Here is a 15355-nt window from a genome sequence, read left to right on the forward strand (position 1 = left end):
AAAAAGAGACAATCCTTAGCATATCTCCCACTTTCATAGTGACTACCCCCTAATATTATGTGACATTCCAGTATATTCCACTCTGTACTACCCCCTTTGCCCTCTTTTTTGGTCTCTCCAACCCCCTCCCCCATATAATCCTCACAACCTCTTTCCATTCGACCCCCCTGCAAAATCCGCTATTTTCCCAGATTTTATTATGGTGGCCACTCTCATCCTGACCCAAACAACTCTCTTATATATTTTTCCCACCACAAAATTACTATATCCCTCCAGTTTTGGCCTGTAGCTGCTGGCTTTCCCCCGTATCTTCCCAAGTTTCCTGCACCTGGCCTCACAGCAACTTTAGCATAAAACTTGAGCATGCCCCATACTATGCAGTCCACCTGCCCAGAACACCTGACCTATATGATTCTGCAGTCCCGATTCACCTGTAATCCACCTGATCTCCCTGTCTTTTGCCCATTCACCATACAACATTTCCCAAAAACCTCTATTTTGTGGCACTCGTCCCCGACCCTTGGCCCCCTCATAATCGACCCTCCACATGCCTCTACCGCCTCAACTACTGAACATACCATAATAAACCACCCTTTTTACTCCTATATCCACCCTGTTCTGGTCGGTAACGCCCCTTCTTCCACCACTTTCCCCAGTTTCCACCACTCTCCCTGGGGGGCCACTTCCCACCTTCTTCCGCCTCTAGCTTCCAACTTTACTATGGCCACCCCCAGATGTGAGACCACCTTCCCCACCAAACAGGAGATGTAGAATACGCTGGTCACATCCTCTTCCCATATACCCCTTTCTGTGACATACGTTCTATTGTCTTTTTGGCTCCAAAACTCTGAATCTCGGACTTTTTCTATGGTCACCCCCCAATGTAAGACCATCTTCCCCACTAAACTAAGCATCCTCTTTCTAGCTGTCGCCACTAAAACGTCCTAGCTCCCTGTTTCCCCCAACTTCCAACCACGTTTTCCCACTCACACCCAGAATCGCCGCTTTTGGCCCACTTCCCCATGTTTCCACACATCACTTTCCCACCAAAAACATTTTTTGCACTAACCCTACTCTCCGTTTCATATTTTGTTTATTTTGCAGCACATATCTCCATCCACATTCATATTTACTAAAGTTAACTTTTTTTCACTAAATGTCAATTCCATGAACACTCCTTCGCCACCCCCCATTTTGAGACCCTTCCCTCAGGGTTTCCCCAGGTCTAAGTCTTCTGTTCGATTCCTCGTCGTCACTTTGTGGGGGGTCACCTGCGAAAGTTTTGTCGTAGCGGCTCCCGTTCTCAAGATAGCCACACTTACTATGGGGCCATGTTTCCAAGCACAGCAGTCATATAGAGGGTCATTCTGTTAAAATGTCGGTTGCGGCCATATCTACCAGAAAGCACCGTTTCCCGTCCGATCAAATATAATTAGGCAAATAAAAAGCAATTTGAAAGCTTGTCAGCGATTCTTTTTATTGTAAACTGAATGTTTATATTCACTGTTATGGATATATTACAATTTAAAATCATTTTATATAAATCACCGTAGAAAGTGATTGTTGAGAATGAGCGCCTGTATTCACTGGATATATACTAAACATTCTCAATATTATATTAAACAGATTTAGTATACAAAATTATAATAAAGTTCTTCACTTTCTTTCTCTATATACAACATAGGAATAATAATATACAAACATTGTAAATAAGATAAAAATAATGTATGATGAAATCCTTGGCTTTATATATATTAACATTAAGCCATTTTCCTCTGCGAACAGTAAGATGTTTAATAAACAAACTCAACAACTTTTGGTGACCTCTCAACAATTATTACTCAACAATTTATCGTTTAGTGTCTACTAAAATCTTATTGTTCTATCTATTTCATTATAGAACATTCTATTTGAACACCTTTAATCAGAAATATACGTAACGTACTGCTGGAATAATTTTGAACCATTTTCTCAAAGAAGATGAACATGTGTCATGCACAGTCTACTGTTGCGGAGATATTTCAAACAATTTCAGTATTAAGAAAAAAGACTATGAAATTTTTCCACAAGTAAAAAATATACAAATGAATAACTTTATTCATTAAATTTCCAATCTGGATGAAAAATATATATACACTGTATTTTTATATTTTATTTATAATTCCTCTGGATGAATAATATTGGTATACATATCTTAAGCGTCGGTGGTCATGTTATATGTTATTATTATATTAATATGTAGAGTAATTTTCCTTCGATCTCTTATTTAGAAATTAATAATTATATAAATATAAAAAAAACATACGATAAAATGTATATAAATTATTCATCCAAATTGGAAAATTAATAAGTAAAATAGTCTACTTATATATGTTTACCTTTTGGCAATTTTTCATAATATATTAATTTATTTTGATTCTGTTTGATCTTATCTCCGTAATATTGAATGTGCAAAACAAACATTTTTCCTCTTTGATATATTTACATGTTTCCCAAACAAATAGTATATCATTCCAGCAAGATTACTATCATATATGAATGGAATATATTTATGGGACCCTTATTTGGAACAAAAATAATATCAATATGTGAAGTTACCCATATACTTTCAACCTGAACAAAAATTACATAATGTAACCTTTCATAATCTTTACATACTTTGTTATAATTCATGAATCACTTAAAAGAAAACCCATCAATACTTTCGCTAGTTATCACATAAAAATAATTAAATTACTCCAATTGTTTTAAAAGTACATTTACTTTAAAATAATGACGAAAATTACCAGTTAAACTGGAAATTATATTTATATTAAAAATCAATATATTCTTTAATCTTAGATGTAATGATTAAAGTTAAATAAATATATGTATAAAGTCAAAAAAGTAATTATTTAAATATTGTGGAGAAGATTTAGAAGATTAACAACTTAGTTCATTATAGCTTTCCCTGTGTGTAATTTTTGTTGTTCATATAACTTCTATTTTTTCATTCACCAACAATAATACTTTTTATTTATAGTAATATTCACTTTATTTAATGTTTAATAATACCGGTCAATTCATACTTAATTATCATCCACTTCATCCATTAATATTTGCCTGACAATTCTAATATATATACTAGTTCATAGTTGCTGTATTTCATACTTTTAAAGCCATATTTATCAATAGCTTCCAACACAAAGAAAGGCTATTTTTTTGAGTGCAATAAAATTCCCTATACTTTTTTTATATATTTTTAAAAGTACTAATTAGTTAAATTTTTACAATAAAATACATAAAAATAAATAACACATATTCCTGTATAACTTTAGAGGAACAATAACAAAAAAATCGAGAATAACACCACACAATAAAGTGCTTTTTTTTACAATGAGCATAAAAATCTAATATATGGCCACTAAAATTTTTTACCATTATTACTATTTATAATTCTAATTTATTTAAACTAAATAATCTCTTTACTTTCATATGTAGCAAAAAAGTATAATTACTATTATTTAATCAATGATAGATTTATATCAATATAACGACAAAGATGTGCTTTTCAATCTGTTAATTAGAAACACTAAATGAATTTATTAGGAGACTGTGTATTTACATGATATAATATTGCATGCTAATTTTATATAAAATACTTTATTTAATCATCAGGCGTTTAACTTACTTTCTAAATATGAAAGTTTAGGTATATTATTAACATTACCTAACCCCACAATAGAAATTGGTTTATTTTGTAATCTATAATTAGCCCACATTACTATATCATCTTTGGTAATTCTATCGACTTGTTCTGACACTTCTTCTGGTGATAGTCTTTTCCCAGTAGTAACAATTTGCCTACCCATGTCCTCAACAATGGCGGTTGAGTTATCCAAAGATAATAATAAAGCTGCTTTTAATTGTGCTTTTGCTCTTTTAACTTCACCATCAGTAACATTACCAGCTTTAATCCTACTCCATTCCCTTAAAACTTCATCTATTATTAACTTGGGATTATGTTGCTTAGAATCAGTGACAATGTACATCCCCCACAAACCAGTGTCAGCATATGAAGTAGAAAATGACATGTATGAATTGGCAAGTGATCCATTATTTGATGCAGCTACCGCTAATGGAGAAGGTGAATTTGTCCCAGCACCAATGGCTCTATCCCAATTTCCTACAATAGCTTGAGTGGCTAACGCAACAAAATAATCAGGTGCTGACCATGATACACCTTCTAATGCAATTGCAATATGAGTTGTTGGTAATGATGATTCCTTAATAAATCTTTCCCCTCTATTGAAAATGGGTAATGGACCACGGGGCGAACCTAAAGGAACTGGTTGTTCAGACATAGGTAAATGACCAAAAGATTTTTGAGCATACTCCACCAATTTATCATGATCCACAGAACCTGCACCTGCAAGCACCATTCTATCACCCTTATAATTTTGGGTAATATAATTTACAAGATCCTTTCTTTGAATAGATTTGATATTCTTGATAGGTCCCAATATTGTTCTCCCTAAAGGTTGATCCTTGTATGCGATTTCATGTAAGTGATCAAATACAACTTCGTCGTACATCTTATCCACTTCTTCACTCTCTCTAATGATAACATCCCTTTCTCTTTCAATAGCCCTTGGATCTAAGACTGATCTAGTCAAGATATCACTCAATATATCAACTGCCTTTGGTATGTCTTCCTTTAAAGATTTAGCATAATAAACTGTATTTTCTCTCGAAGTATATGCATTCAAATGAGAACCAATGTTTTCAATTTCTAATTCAATACCGTGCTGTGTTCTATTTTGAGTTCCCTTAAAGGCCAAATGTTCTAAAAAGTGGGCTGTACCATTATTTTGAATATTTTCTGCACGAGATCCTGCATCAACAAACACACCTACTGTAGCACTGGAGGTGTTTGGAATAAATTCGGTGGCCACAGTCATACCATTAGAAAGCGTAGAAATCTTTGTCTTAGGAATAGTACTGGCCAATCTTTTGATTGTATTAAGTTCCAATATCGAACGTAGCATATTTTATTTTCTTATTCTTGTTGAGAATTTCCTATTTGTAATAATTACTTATTGTCCTGCTAATTTATAGGTGATGCAAAAAAAACCAAAGTTTAAATGTATTGCTTTTACCCCATCACACTTTTATCTTACTGTAAAAGTCAAACATCCATACTTATATCAGACAGTTTGACAAACATCTGTGGGCTGTGTTACCTTTTTAACACAATTATGCATCCTACTGATCCTTATTTTTTTCGATGAGTAATAAAATTAAAGAAGGTCTGGACTGCTCTCTCTATTTAACAAAAAATGTAATATCATACGAAAACGGCAAGCCAAACTATTTATGTGTCAATTTCTATAAGATTCAATCAAATAGAAATAGACAATTATTGTACAGAGGCAAATACAAAGAATATGTTTAATTTATTTCATATATCTATATCTATATATCCATATACATTTCTTCTTTAATTACTATGTGTACTGTTTAATGTTATTTTTGACAGTAGAAATAAAATTATCCGAAATGGAGTCTTGTCTATTGGCAATATATGCATTGATAATTTTACTATCTACATCTAATAAATGACCTTCCATCGTCAAAGATTCTAATAAATCTGATTTCACAGTGAAAAGATTAGCCAACTCTCTTAATGTTGAAAATTTATCTACTAAATATTGAATATTCCACAATTCGATTATGTTTAAATAACCAATAATATCTTTGGTAACAATAATTCCACCTATAGAATTAACAGGAAATTTACTATAATGTACTAATAACATATTATATAGAATTTCCCCAATCTTTATAAGAAATTTATTCAAATTCTTTGGTTTCAAAAAATTGTTGGCTTGTGAATGAATTTTATTTAAGAAATTTACGATTTCAATAGCCGGTACCGTATCATGATCAATCAAATCTTGAGTCTTTGGAATAAAATCCTTTCTGGTCTGTTTTGCTAAAGATGTAGAAAAACACTCAGTTATCATATCAACCAATTTAGCCATAATTATATTAATAGATATTTCGCTTTTTTTTATATTAATATTGGTTAATTCAATTATTAACTGTTTATTTTTAGGTGAATTTTTCAATAATGGTAAAAATACTGATTTTATTGAAATTGAGAGATAGTTTAACATCTCTGTCGATTTGGAAATGTAATCTAAACTTAATAAATCTAGAGAATCGTAATTAGTATCAGAATTTATCAATTTATAGTATGCAATTTCTAAACCTGAGTCAATATATGATCCAATAATTCCAATAAACATAACCTCCAACAATTCTAATGTATATTCACTTGCCTTATTTGGTATTAATTCCATGATCCTTGCAACTGCCTCAACAACACATTTTAACATTGCATCAACATTTTCTAGATCAAATAATTCAAATTGATCTTTTGAAGACAAGGACAATGATTCCGGTACCTTATCCTCACCTGTATCCTTTATTGTAGAGTTATCAAAATCCAGCCTCCTTTTAATAACATTCTTATATTGAGATAGTTTATTATTAAATATTCCATCATTAAAAAACTTATGTCCAAGATTCATATTCTTATTGTGACTGCCAACACCATTGATAATATCATTAGAGACACCAATTTCATTAATATTCATAAAGTCAGTCATATCTTCCCCATTCTCTATCATCTTATTTAATTTTATGTTTAATGCTCTAGGTGTTATTTCTTTACTAAAACTAGTATTCAATTTTTTAGCTTTTCCAATTAGTATTGATTCTAAATTTTGCTTTTCCAAATCGAAATATCTTGATCTATCATATAGATAATTGGAGAAAAGATCAGAGTAACATTGTTCCAGAGTTGAAATAATCTCACCATTGCCGTTACTAATCAGTCCATCTTGGAAAAAAGTAGACAAGTCCTTTATAAATTGACCCATCAAAGAGTGTAAGGAATGTAAATTTCTTATATATAAAAGATTTGACCAATTTAAGGAATTGACCAGAATATGGTTTATTTTTGGTTCTAACTTTTGAACAAATATCCGTTGAATAAATAACTGTAAAACTTGTATGGCCTTTTTATCAAAGACTTGTATTACAATACGTGATTCCTTCTCAATTACGGAAGCAATTTCACTTAATAACGGTATCATAACTTTTTTATCGTAAATAACATAATGGTAATCAGGATTTAAAAGATTTTGATCAAAGTCAAATTTTTCTGTTCCATTTTCATCATTAATATCAAACTGATTTTGTTCAACAAAAAATTCATGTTGATTGATGAAATTTGAGATAACATTAACACCTGCATTAAACTTGTTTAAAATAATAGCGATTTCATTTAATTTAGTAAAATCACTATCACGATATGCATGATTAAACTCTTCTAACCATTTGTTTTCCATTGATTCTGCAATAGATTCAATTCTCTTTGTTGCATCAATAGTTTTAGGGATAGACTGTGTTTCAATCTTTTTGGCTAATGCTATCAAAGACTTCATAATTGCAGCTGCATTCAATTGATTTCCAAAATGTGGAGACTTTAATAATGCTGCTAAAGTCGGAGAACTATCATTGGTCTCCAGAAATTCATTATAAATATTGACCAATTCTACAGATTTAGTATATTGTTTCTTTTGTCTAATTGATTTTTCTAATTTATCCCCTAAAGGTTTAACTCCCTTAGTAACTGATGCCAATTTTGAATCTAATGATACATATTCAGTTGTTATTTCATTTAACCTCGATTGTAGTTCTTTAATTGCATATGAATGTTTTAATTCTTGTTCGAGGACCTCGCTACCTAATTTACTTTTAATAGCTTCACTTTCATGTTGCAGTTTTGCTAATTCTTTTAAAATAGATTCGAATGTTCTAACATAAGGTTTAGGATCCCATGTACCAACCGCTCCATAACCATGATCATTAATGTTACTTGGATTACTGACTAAACCTTTGGTTGGCACTCTTAACGTATGATCCTTCCCTAACTGTTCAACAAACTCGTTAACAGTTAGCCCACCGAGTAAATTATCTCTAGTCAACAATTTTTTCCATTTACTATCTAATTCATATAAGGAATTCATCTTTCCATAGTGCTAATGCAAATATTATAGGAATGAAACAAAAAACAAAAAAAAAAACAAAAAGATAACAAACCTTAAAAGTAAAACCAAAAAAGAAAAAAGAAAAAAGAAAGCAAGAAAGCTATGGTGTTTCTTAAATTTTTTGTTTCTCTTTCTCTTCTCCTTTTTTCAAACTTACCCTTATTGATCCGAATGATATTAAGTTAGAAAAAAACAGTTGAACAAGCAAACACACGAATACAATTAAAGACTTTCATCAACTTGTTTTGATCAAAATAACAATAATAATAACAATAACAATAATGGTAACAAGAGATACACAAATAAGGGAGATTGATTAACTCTTTATAATGCTTATTCATCTAATGAAAAAGAAGACTTACAAGAAGACTGTCTGTTTCAAACATCCGTGCATTAGTAGAAAAGGTCTCACAGTGTAAATTTATTTTTTTTTTCTTTTTCTTTGATTCACAAATAAAGTTTGATAGAATTTCCTAGTTAAGACATCATTTTCCATTTGAATATATGACAAATTGTGGAAAAACGAACAAACAAACATATTTTTCAACGAATTTTGTATTTGAGTTTTACCATTGCAAACATTTTCTATCTTTAATCCTCTGTACACCTTCTCTCATCACACGCACGCACACACCTTTGCGTCTTCGTCATGGCTGTCGCTATTGCATTGAACAATTGTAGATGACGTTTGCCATGATGATGAGTTAAAAATCAAGTTCAAGTTTGAATTTATCAATCACACTTTCTTGGTTAACACTCTCTTAAAGCATCGTTTATTTTTCAGATCCTGTTGCTTAACCATTATCTATTTCTTGCTCTAATTGTTTTATTTAACATTCAAAGAGGCTGAGCCACTTGGTGAGAAAGAAGCACTATAACTTGTTATCTGCTGACAAACCAAGAACCTATCAAAAATGCAAATTTTTGTTAAGACTTTAACTGGTAAGACCATTACTTTAGAAGTTGAATCTTCTGATACTATTGACAACGTCAAGGCTAAGATCCAAGACAAGGAAGGTATTCCACCAGACCAACAAAGATTGATCTTTGCTGGTAAGCAATTAGAAGATGGCAGAACCTTATCTGACTACAACATCCAAAAGGAATCCACCTTACACTTAGTCCTAAGATTAAGAGGTGGTGGTAAGAAGAGAAAGAAGAAGGTTTACACCACTCCAAAGAAGATCAAGCACAAGCACAAGAAGGTCAAGTTAGCTGTCTTATCTTACTACAAGGTCGATGCTGAAGGTAAGGTTACCAAGTTAAGAAGAGAGTGTGCTAACTGTGGTCCAGGTTGTTTCTTAGCTGACCACAAGGACAGATTCTATTGTGGTAAGTGTCACTCCGTCTTCAAGAACGTTGCTTAAGTGCTATAAATAGCGTATATACATGTATTTCTATATATCTATTTATAATATAGTTGTTTAATTAACATTCTTTTTTACTGCATCAAATTTTTTCGTTGTTATGCTTTTATTCATTCTGTTCTGATATTTGAGATGCAAAGGTGGGCAGGGGAAAAAAAGGTATGTATTTTCGTAGTGTTAATATATAGTTAGTTTTGTGCTAGATAATAATTAATTTCACTTGGATCCAGTCAAAATGTAAAGGACACGAAAAAAGAAGAAAAAATAAAGACAAAATTAAAAAAAAAGCAAAATATATTAAGGAAAATGTCTATATATTATTATAATAATTGCAATGACAAACTATTTACATTGAAAAAGAATATATTGAATAAGTAAGTAATTAATAAAATCGTGCGAGGATCACCATCAGTAATAAAAAAAGAAAAAAAGACGATTACTAAGCGACTTCGATGCGTATACCATGCTTGTTATTTCTATATTCTATTAGGGAGGTATATGTATGAATTGAATATTTTTTATTAAGATCTTGCAAAGGCATCGTTAAAGATATCATAATAATCCGATAATATAGTACATTTTCTCTCAATATCTTGGAACATATTGTAACGTTTAATATCATCCACGGTTTCATTGTATTTGTTGACAATTGTAGTACTTATCTCATCTGTAGTGTCATTAAACATTTTAAGTACCTTTTCAAACCCAATCTTACCCTTTTGTGCATTATCACAAAATCTTTTTATGGAAAACTCCTCCATTGAATCACAGATCCTACTAAAAGTCCCATATGCAGTGATCCTTGCTTCTTGCTTGAAAATAGTTTTCTCGTGTGGGGCAACTGGATCTGGAATATAATCGACAGACTCAAATACTCTAAGGATATTAACATAGGACAAATTACAAGATCGCATCTTCAGTGATCTTTCCCTCAAATTAATGGTAGAAATCTCCCTAACATAACTTTTATTATCCTTACACCCAATAAGAGTCATTATCCAGCGTGGAACACCTTGTTGCACAGTTATTAAACGTTCTGTCACTAAAACGTTCCCATTATCCTTTACTTCCCTTTTTAAAACGTCAACTGCAATGACATGGGTAGAAACTTCATTTGGATATTTGTTCCAATTTGCTGCAGTAACTCTTTCCCATGGATAATCAAATTCGGACGTATTAGTAAATAATTTCATTTCTTGTTTCTATCTTTTGCCAAATATATGGCTGAATGCGAGCAAACTTGTGGCGAATAAACTTCTATAAGAGAAAATAATCAGTTGGAGAAAAGACACAAAGATTTTATAAGCTGAGCGAGAATACCTCTTCCCTTATGAGATATATATTGACACAAAAATTATTTCTATTTGTATATATATATCTGTGTTAATTATACCCCTTATATTAAACATTTCTCTCTTCATTCACACCATCGAGGTTGCCTCTTATAGTAGAGTTTTCCTCACAAACAAAACATTTTCTATTTTCTATTTTCAATATTTATTTTTTCTATTTTATTCTCTTTTTCTTTCCCGTTTGATCCATTTTGAATTAAAATGCCGATAAAGGACCGACTGTGGTCCACAAAACAATAGGAAATGAAAGAAGGATAAATGACAAAAACAATAAAAACAAAAATAATAAAAAAACTCGACGCCATCACAAGCTGTTTTCTCTTTTTTTTATGATTAGTTTAAACTTGGGAAGGAGAGAAACAGAAGGAACCGCAAAGAGAGTCACAACAGCATAAAACAGAGGGGAGTCCAAAATCCAAAATCCAAAGTTCAGAATTCAGAGTTCAAAGTTCAGAGTTTAGAGTTTAGAGAGCCAGAGAGTGTAGAGGATGATTTTAATTACAAACAATAAAAGGAGAGAAAGAAAAAAAGATTAGTTGAGTTAATGTTACACTGCGATTTCTGGAGATGCCTCATACATTCTGTTGTGTTATAAACCGCTGAAACATTGTTAATCAATGTAATACTAAGTACACACACACACAAATTCTCATATGCCTCTTTCAAATTCTTTACCACTTTTGTAGTCTCCAATCCCCACTTCTAGATACTCTGTCTCTTGGTGGCCACAGATTAGGTCCACGAACTTGTCCCATCAAAGAAAACATGTTAGTCACGCAATTCCCTCTATCAAAGATATTTGTGGATACCCTTTTAATCCTTGGATGCATCACTGGATTTTTAACACTATTATCACTCATGGTCTTTAAGTACTCTCTTGTTGTTTGTTGTGTTGCTGTCATTGCAATGTGATACAATAAAAGGATAAATGGATACCATATGGTCAGCCCACCGTATATAATCAAGAAAACAGACACCGGACTTCTCTTGACAACCCAATGGACTCTGTGCAGATGAATTAGAGATGTAATTATCAGTAAGCTTGATGTAAACGTGGATGCAATTAAAAATGATATAAAATAGCGGTAATTTCTTTGTCCAACACAATTGTTAACCCACATACAATGGTGGTCGTGTGTCTGGATGCAAACATCACATGTAGGACAATGGTGTGATCTTGGTGGCCTCCATATCTTACAAGTCCAACAATACTTGATATCGATGGTGTTATTTCTCTCTGGATGATTTTTCTTGGACGTGTGTGCAGGTAATGTAATAATATTGTAATAATCTTGTGGAGTAAAAAATTGTGAAACAATAAGATTATTATTATTATTATTATCAAATGATTGCCACTGACCTGGATGAATATTCCTTGGCAACATTCCTGGATCGCCTGTGGCTGTTCTTAGAAACGTTAATAGTGTCATCGCCCAAAAATAATAGAATAATACAACTAATGAGATTAATGATAAGTTATCATGACGACTTACATTATATGGTGTCTCAAATATTGAAAAAAGCACACACGGCATAATAATAATAACAAACACAATAACAGGTAAATACTTATACCAACTCATAATTCTATTAGTTCTTAGTCTGCCACCTAGACAAAAAATATAATTTGTAACGCTAGGTAACGTCTCGTATGCCCTTTCAGTCCCCAAAGATAATAATGATGGTGACAATGATGTTTCATGATCCAAAGTGACAATCCATCTTACAAATCGTCGCCAGCGGGTTACCATTAAAGTATACTTTTGTATTATACGTTTATGAAAAAATTTTGTAAATAAGAAAATATGTTCTTTTCTCCCCTTTCCTAGCTTACTTAATGAAACCGTACAAAAATTTTTACTAATCTACTTTTTTCTCCCTTCTCTCATATATATATATATATATGAGTAAATCTGTACAAATATGCATCTTTTTAATGATCGATCTTCATAACATTAATTGTTATCTGTCACTCAACAAAAACCAAAAAATCAAAAACAAAAAAAAATTAATAATCAAATATATACACAAAAACAAAACAAAACAAAATAAATAAACAAAGAAGAAAAAAGAAAAGAAATAAAAAAAATAAGAGAGATCAATCGAGAAGGAAAGGGTGAGCTAGAAAATAAAAATACCAATACAATTAAGTTGATTCAACTGCAAAGAATTAATAGTCACTGAAGACTTAATTTATTTCGGGATAAATAATTATTAAGATAAACAAGAAATAGAAAAAAAAAGAGAATAACTTATAAACATTGACTTATTGTACAAGAAGGCATATAAGGCACAACAAAAATCGTATAGCCCATATTCTAATTTTCGTGTTGGATGTGTGTTGCTTTTAAAAAATAGTACACTTGTCCAAGGAGCGAATATTGAGAATGCAAGTTATGGGGCCACAATCTGTGCAGAGAGAGTAGCAATGTGCAATAAACAAATATATTTTCCAGGATCACAGAAAGAAGATGACTATGAAGTGACCCAGGTAGCTATAATTGGATCATCAGTTGACTATATCACACCATGTGGAATTTGTCGACAGTTCCTACGTGAATCCCTTTCCCTAACCACACTTATTACTCTGTTTAACTACGATGGTACTAAATATAAAGTTACATCTCTTGAACAACTATTACCTGAGAGTTTTGGACCCAATCATTTGTACCAGCAATAAATGGAGGGCAGGAGGGGGGCGGTAATAGTGAAGGTGGTGATGATGGTGATGATGATGATGATGAGAAATTCACTCCAAAAGTTATTGATCTGTATTTCACAGATCAATAAATTAATGAAATAAGCAGAGCATTAGCAGATCATACAACCATACTGCAAACACAACACTATCCCCAGTTCTGCTGAAGTCATCACTCCCACTTGCACTGACACTACTGTCAATAACGATATCTTTTCAACGAACAGAAGGAAGTCGACCATGAAAACTGTACACACCCAGACACTCACAGGCAACCTTTCCAATTTCAGTTGCGTATCGAAAAAAAAAAGAAAAACAGAAACAAAAGAAACAAAAGAAAAAAAGATAAAAGACAAAAAAATGCAATTTTGAGAAAAAATTTAATGTGTCAGGGAAAGTCTTCTAAACCGAGAGGGGAAGGGGAAATACCAGCGGAGTGAAAAAATTTTTTATGTAAACGTCAAAAGTAATCAAATGATTAATTACTTATATTATTTATCTACTTTATATAGATAAATACCTGTGTATACTTCTAAATACAATACTTATATTGAATATTACCATTGTAAAATATTATATATAGACAAATCAACAAAATCTATCAAAGAAAAGAAAAACACACACACACACATACACACATCTTCACATATGACTACTAAGGTGTATTGTGCAGGGTTGCAGTGTGGTAAAGAAACTGATTCCCAACTAAAATGCCCAATTTGTTTAAAAAATGGTATAATACAAATCTTTTGTGATGAAACTTGTTACAAAAATAATTATAAAGCCCACAAAGCTTTACATTATAAGAGTGATGATGATCATTCTCCATATGACCCATTCCCCAAATTCAAATACACTGGTCCTTTAAGACCACACTATCCGTTGACCCCTAAAAGAGAGGTCCCTGATGATATTCCTAAACCTGATTGGTCTCAAAATGGTCTACCTATCGAGGAACAAAGAAACGATCGTTTAAGCTCAATCCCCATCTATAAGAAAGACGAAATTAAAAAAATCAGAAAAGCTTGTATGCTGGGAAGAGAAGTCCTTGATATTGCAGCAGCAGCTATTAGACCAGGTATTACCACGGACGAGTTGGATGAAATCGTCCATAATGAAACTATTAAGAGAAAAGCTTATCCCTCTCCCTTGAATTATTATAATTTCCCCAAGTCTGTCTGTACCTCTATTAATGAAACTATCTGCCATGGTATCCCAGACAAAACTGTCTTGAAAGAAGGTGATATCATTAACCTTGATGTCTCTCTTTACTATCAAGGATTCCATGCCGATTTAAACGAAACCTATTATGTTGGTGAAAAGATAGATAAAGAGGCCATCAATACAGTGGAAACTGCAAGAGAATGTTTGAAGATTGCTATCAAACAATGTAAACCTGGTACCACATTCCAGTCTCTTGGTGACTTTATTGAAAAACATGCCACTCAAAATAAGACTTCTGTTGTCAAGACATACTGTGGTCATGGTGTAGGTAAATTCTTCCACTGCCAACCAAGTATCCCACATTATGCAAACAACAGAACTCCAGGGGTCATGAAACCAGGTATGGTTTTCACTATTGAACCAATGATCAACGAAGGCACATGGAGAGACGTCACTTGGCCTGATGATTGGACTTCTACTACTCAAGATGGTAAAAGATCTGCACAATTTGAACACACCCTTTTGGTTACTGAACATGGTGTCGAAATCTTAACTGCCAGAAACAAGAAATCTCCAGGTGGTCCAAGACAAAGAATTAAATAAAAAAATCTATGTCCACATACATTCTTGTATACACAAATATATATATACACAATTGTATATACAAATATGTTA

The 15355-nt window shown here is 32.2% G+C and overlaps 7 protein-coding genes across 7 annotated transcripts; 3 read left to right on the forward strand and 4 right to left on the reverse strand.

Annotated features, from left to right (window-relative positions):
• Window positions 1-3653: 3653 nt before the first annotated feature.
• On the reverse strand, window positions 3654-5027 carry MAS1 (mitochondrial processing peptidase; the record flags this gene model as incomplete). Its single annotated transcript, XM_064857524.1, has 1 exon — window positions 3654-5027. One exon carries the CDS (start codon window positions 5025-5027, stop codon window positions 3654-3656), a length of 1374 nt encoding a protein of 457 aa, XP_064715362.1.
• A 459-nt stretch (window positions 5028-5486) lies between these two features.
• SEC10 (exocyst subunit SEC10) lies at window positions 5487-8078 on the reverse strand (the record flags this gene model as incomplete). Its single annotated transcript, XM_064857525.1, has 1 exon — window positions 5487-8078. One exon carries the CDS (start codon window positions 8076-8078, stop codon window positions 5487-5489), a length of 2592 nt encoding a protein of 863 aa, XP_064715363.1.
• A 935-nt stretch (window positions 8079-9013) lies between these two features.
• RPS31 (ubiquitin-40S ribosomal protein eS31 RPS31 fusion protein) lies at window positions 9014-9466 on the forward strand (the record flags this gene model as incomplete). Its single annotated transcript, XM_064857526.1, has 1 exon — window positions 9014-9466. One exon carries the CDS (start codon window positions 9014-9016, stop codon window positions 9464-9466), a length of 453 nt encoding a protein of 150 aa, XP_064715364.1.
• A 521-nt stretch (window positions 9467-9987) lies between these two features.
• Window positions 9988-10659, reverse strand: UPS2 (Ups2p; the record flags this gene model as incomplete). Its single annotated transcript, XM_064857527.1, has 1 exon — window positions 9988-10659. One exon carries the CDS (start codon window positions 10657-10659, stop codon window positions 9988-9990), a length of 672 nt encoding a protein of 223 aa, XP_064715365.1.
• Window positions 10660-11489: 830 nt separating this feature from the next.
• On the reverse strand, window positions 11490-12569 carry ERF2 (palmitoyltransferase ERF2; the record flags this gene model as incomplete). Its single annotated transcript, XM_064857528.1, has 1 exon — window positions 11490-12569. The coding sequence occupies one exon, from the start codon at window positions 12567-12569 to the stop codon at window positions 11490-11492; it is 1080 nt and encodes a 359-aa protein (XP_064715366.1).
• Window positions 12570-13246: 677 nt separating this feature from the next.
• CDD1 (cytidine deaminase) lies at window positions 13247-13498 on the forward strand (the record flags this gene model as incomplete). The annotated part of the gene is made up of 1 exon (XM_064857529.1): window positions 13247-13498. One exon carries the CDS (start codon window positions 13247-13249, stop codon window positions 13496-13498), a length of 252 nt encoding a protein of 83 aa, XP_064715367.1.
• A 666-nt stretch (window positions 13499-14164) lies between these two features.
• Window positions 14165-15283, forward strand: MAP1 (methionine aminopeptidase MAP1; the record flags this gene model as incomplete). The annotated part of the gene is made up of 1 exon (XM_064857530.1): window positions 14165-15283. One exon carries the CDS (start codon window positions 14165-14167, stop codon window positions 15281-15283), a length of 1119 nt encoding a protein of 372 aa, XP_064715368.1.
• Window positions 15284-15355: the final 72 nt, after the last annotated feature.

This window comes from Arxiozyma heterogenica (assembly GCF_036370985.1).
Source record: "Arxiozyma heterogenica strain weizmannii chromosome Unknown scaffold_15, whole genome shotgun sequence".
NCBI lineage: Eukaryota > Fungi > Ascomycota > Saccharomycetes > Saccharomycetales > Saccharomycetaceae > Arxiozyma > Arxiozyma heterogenica.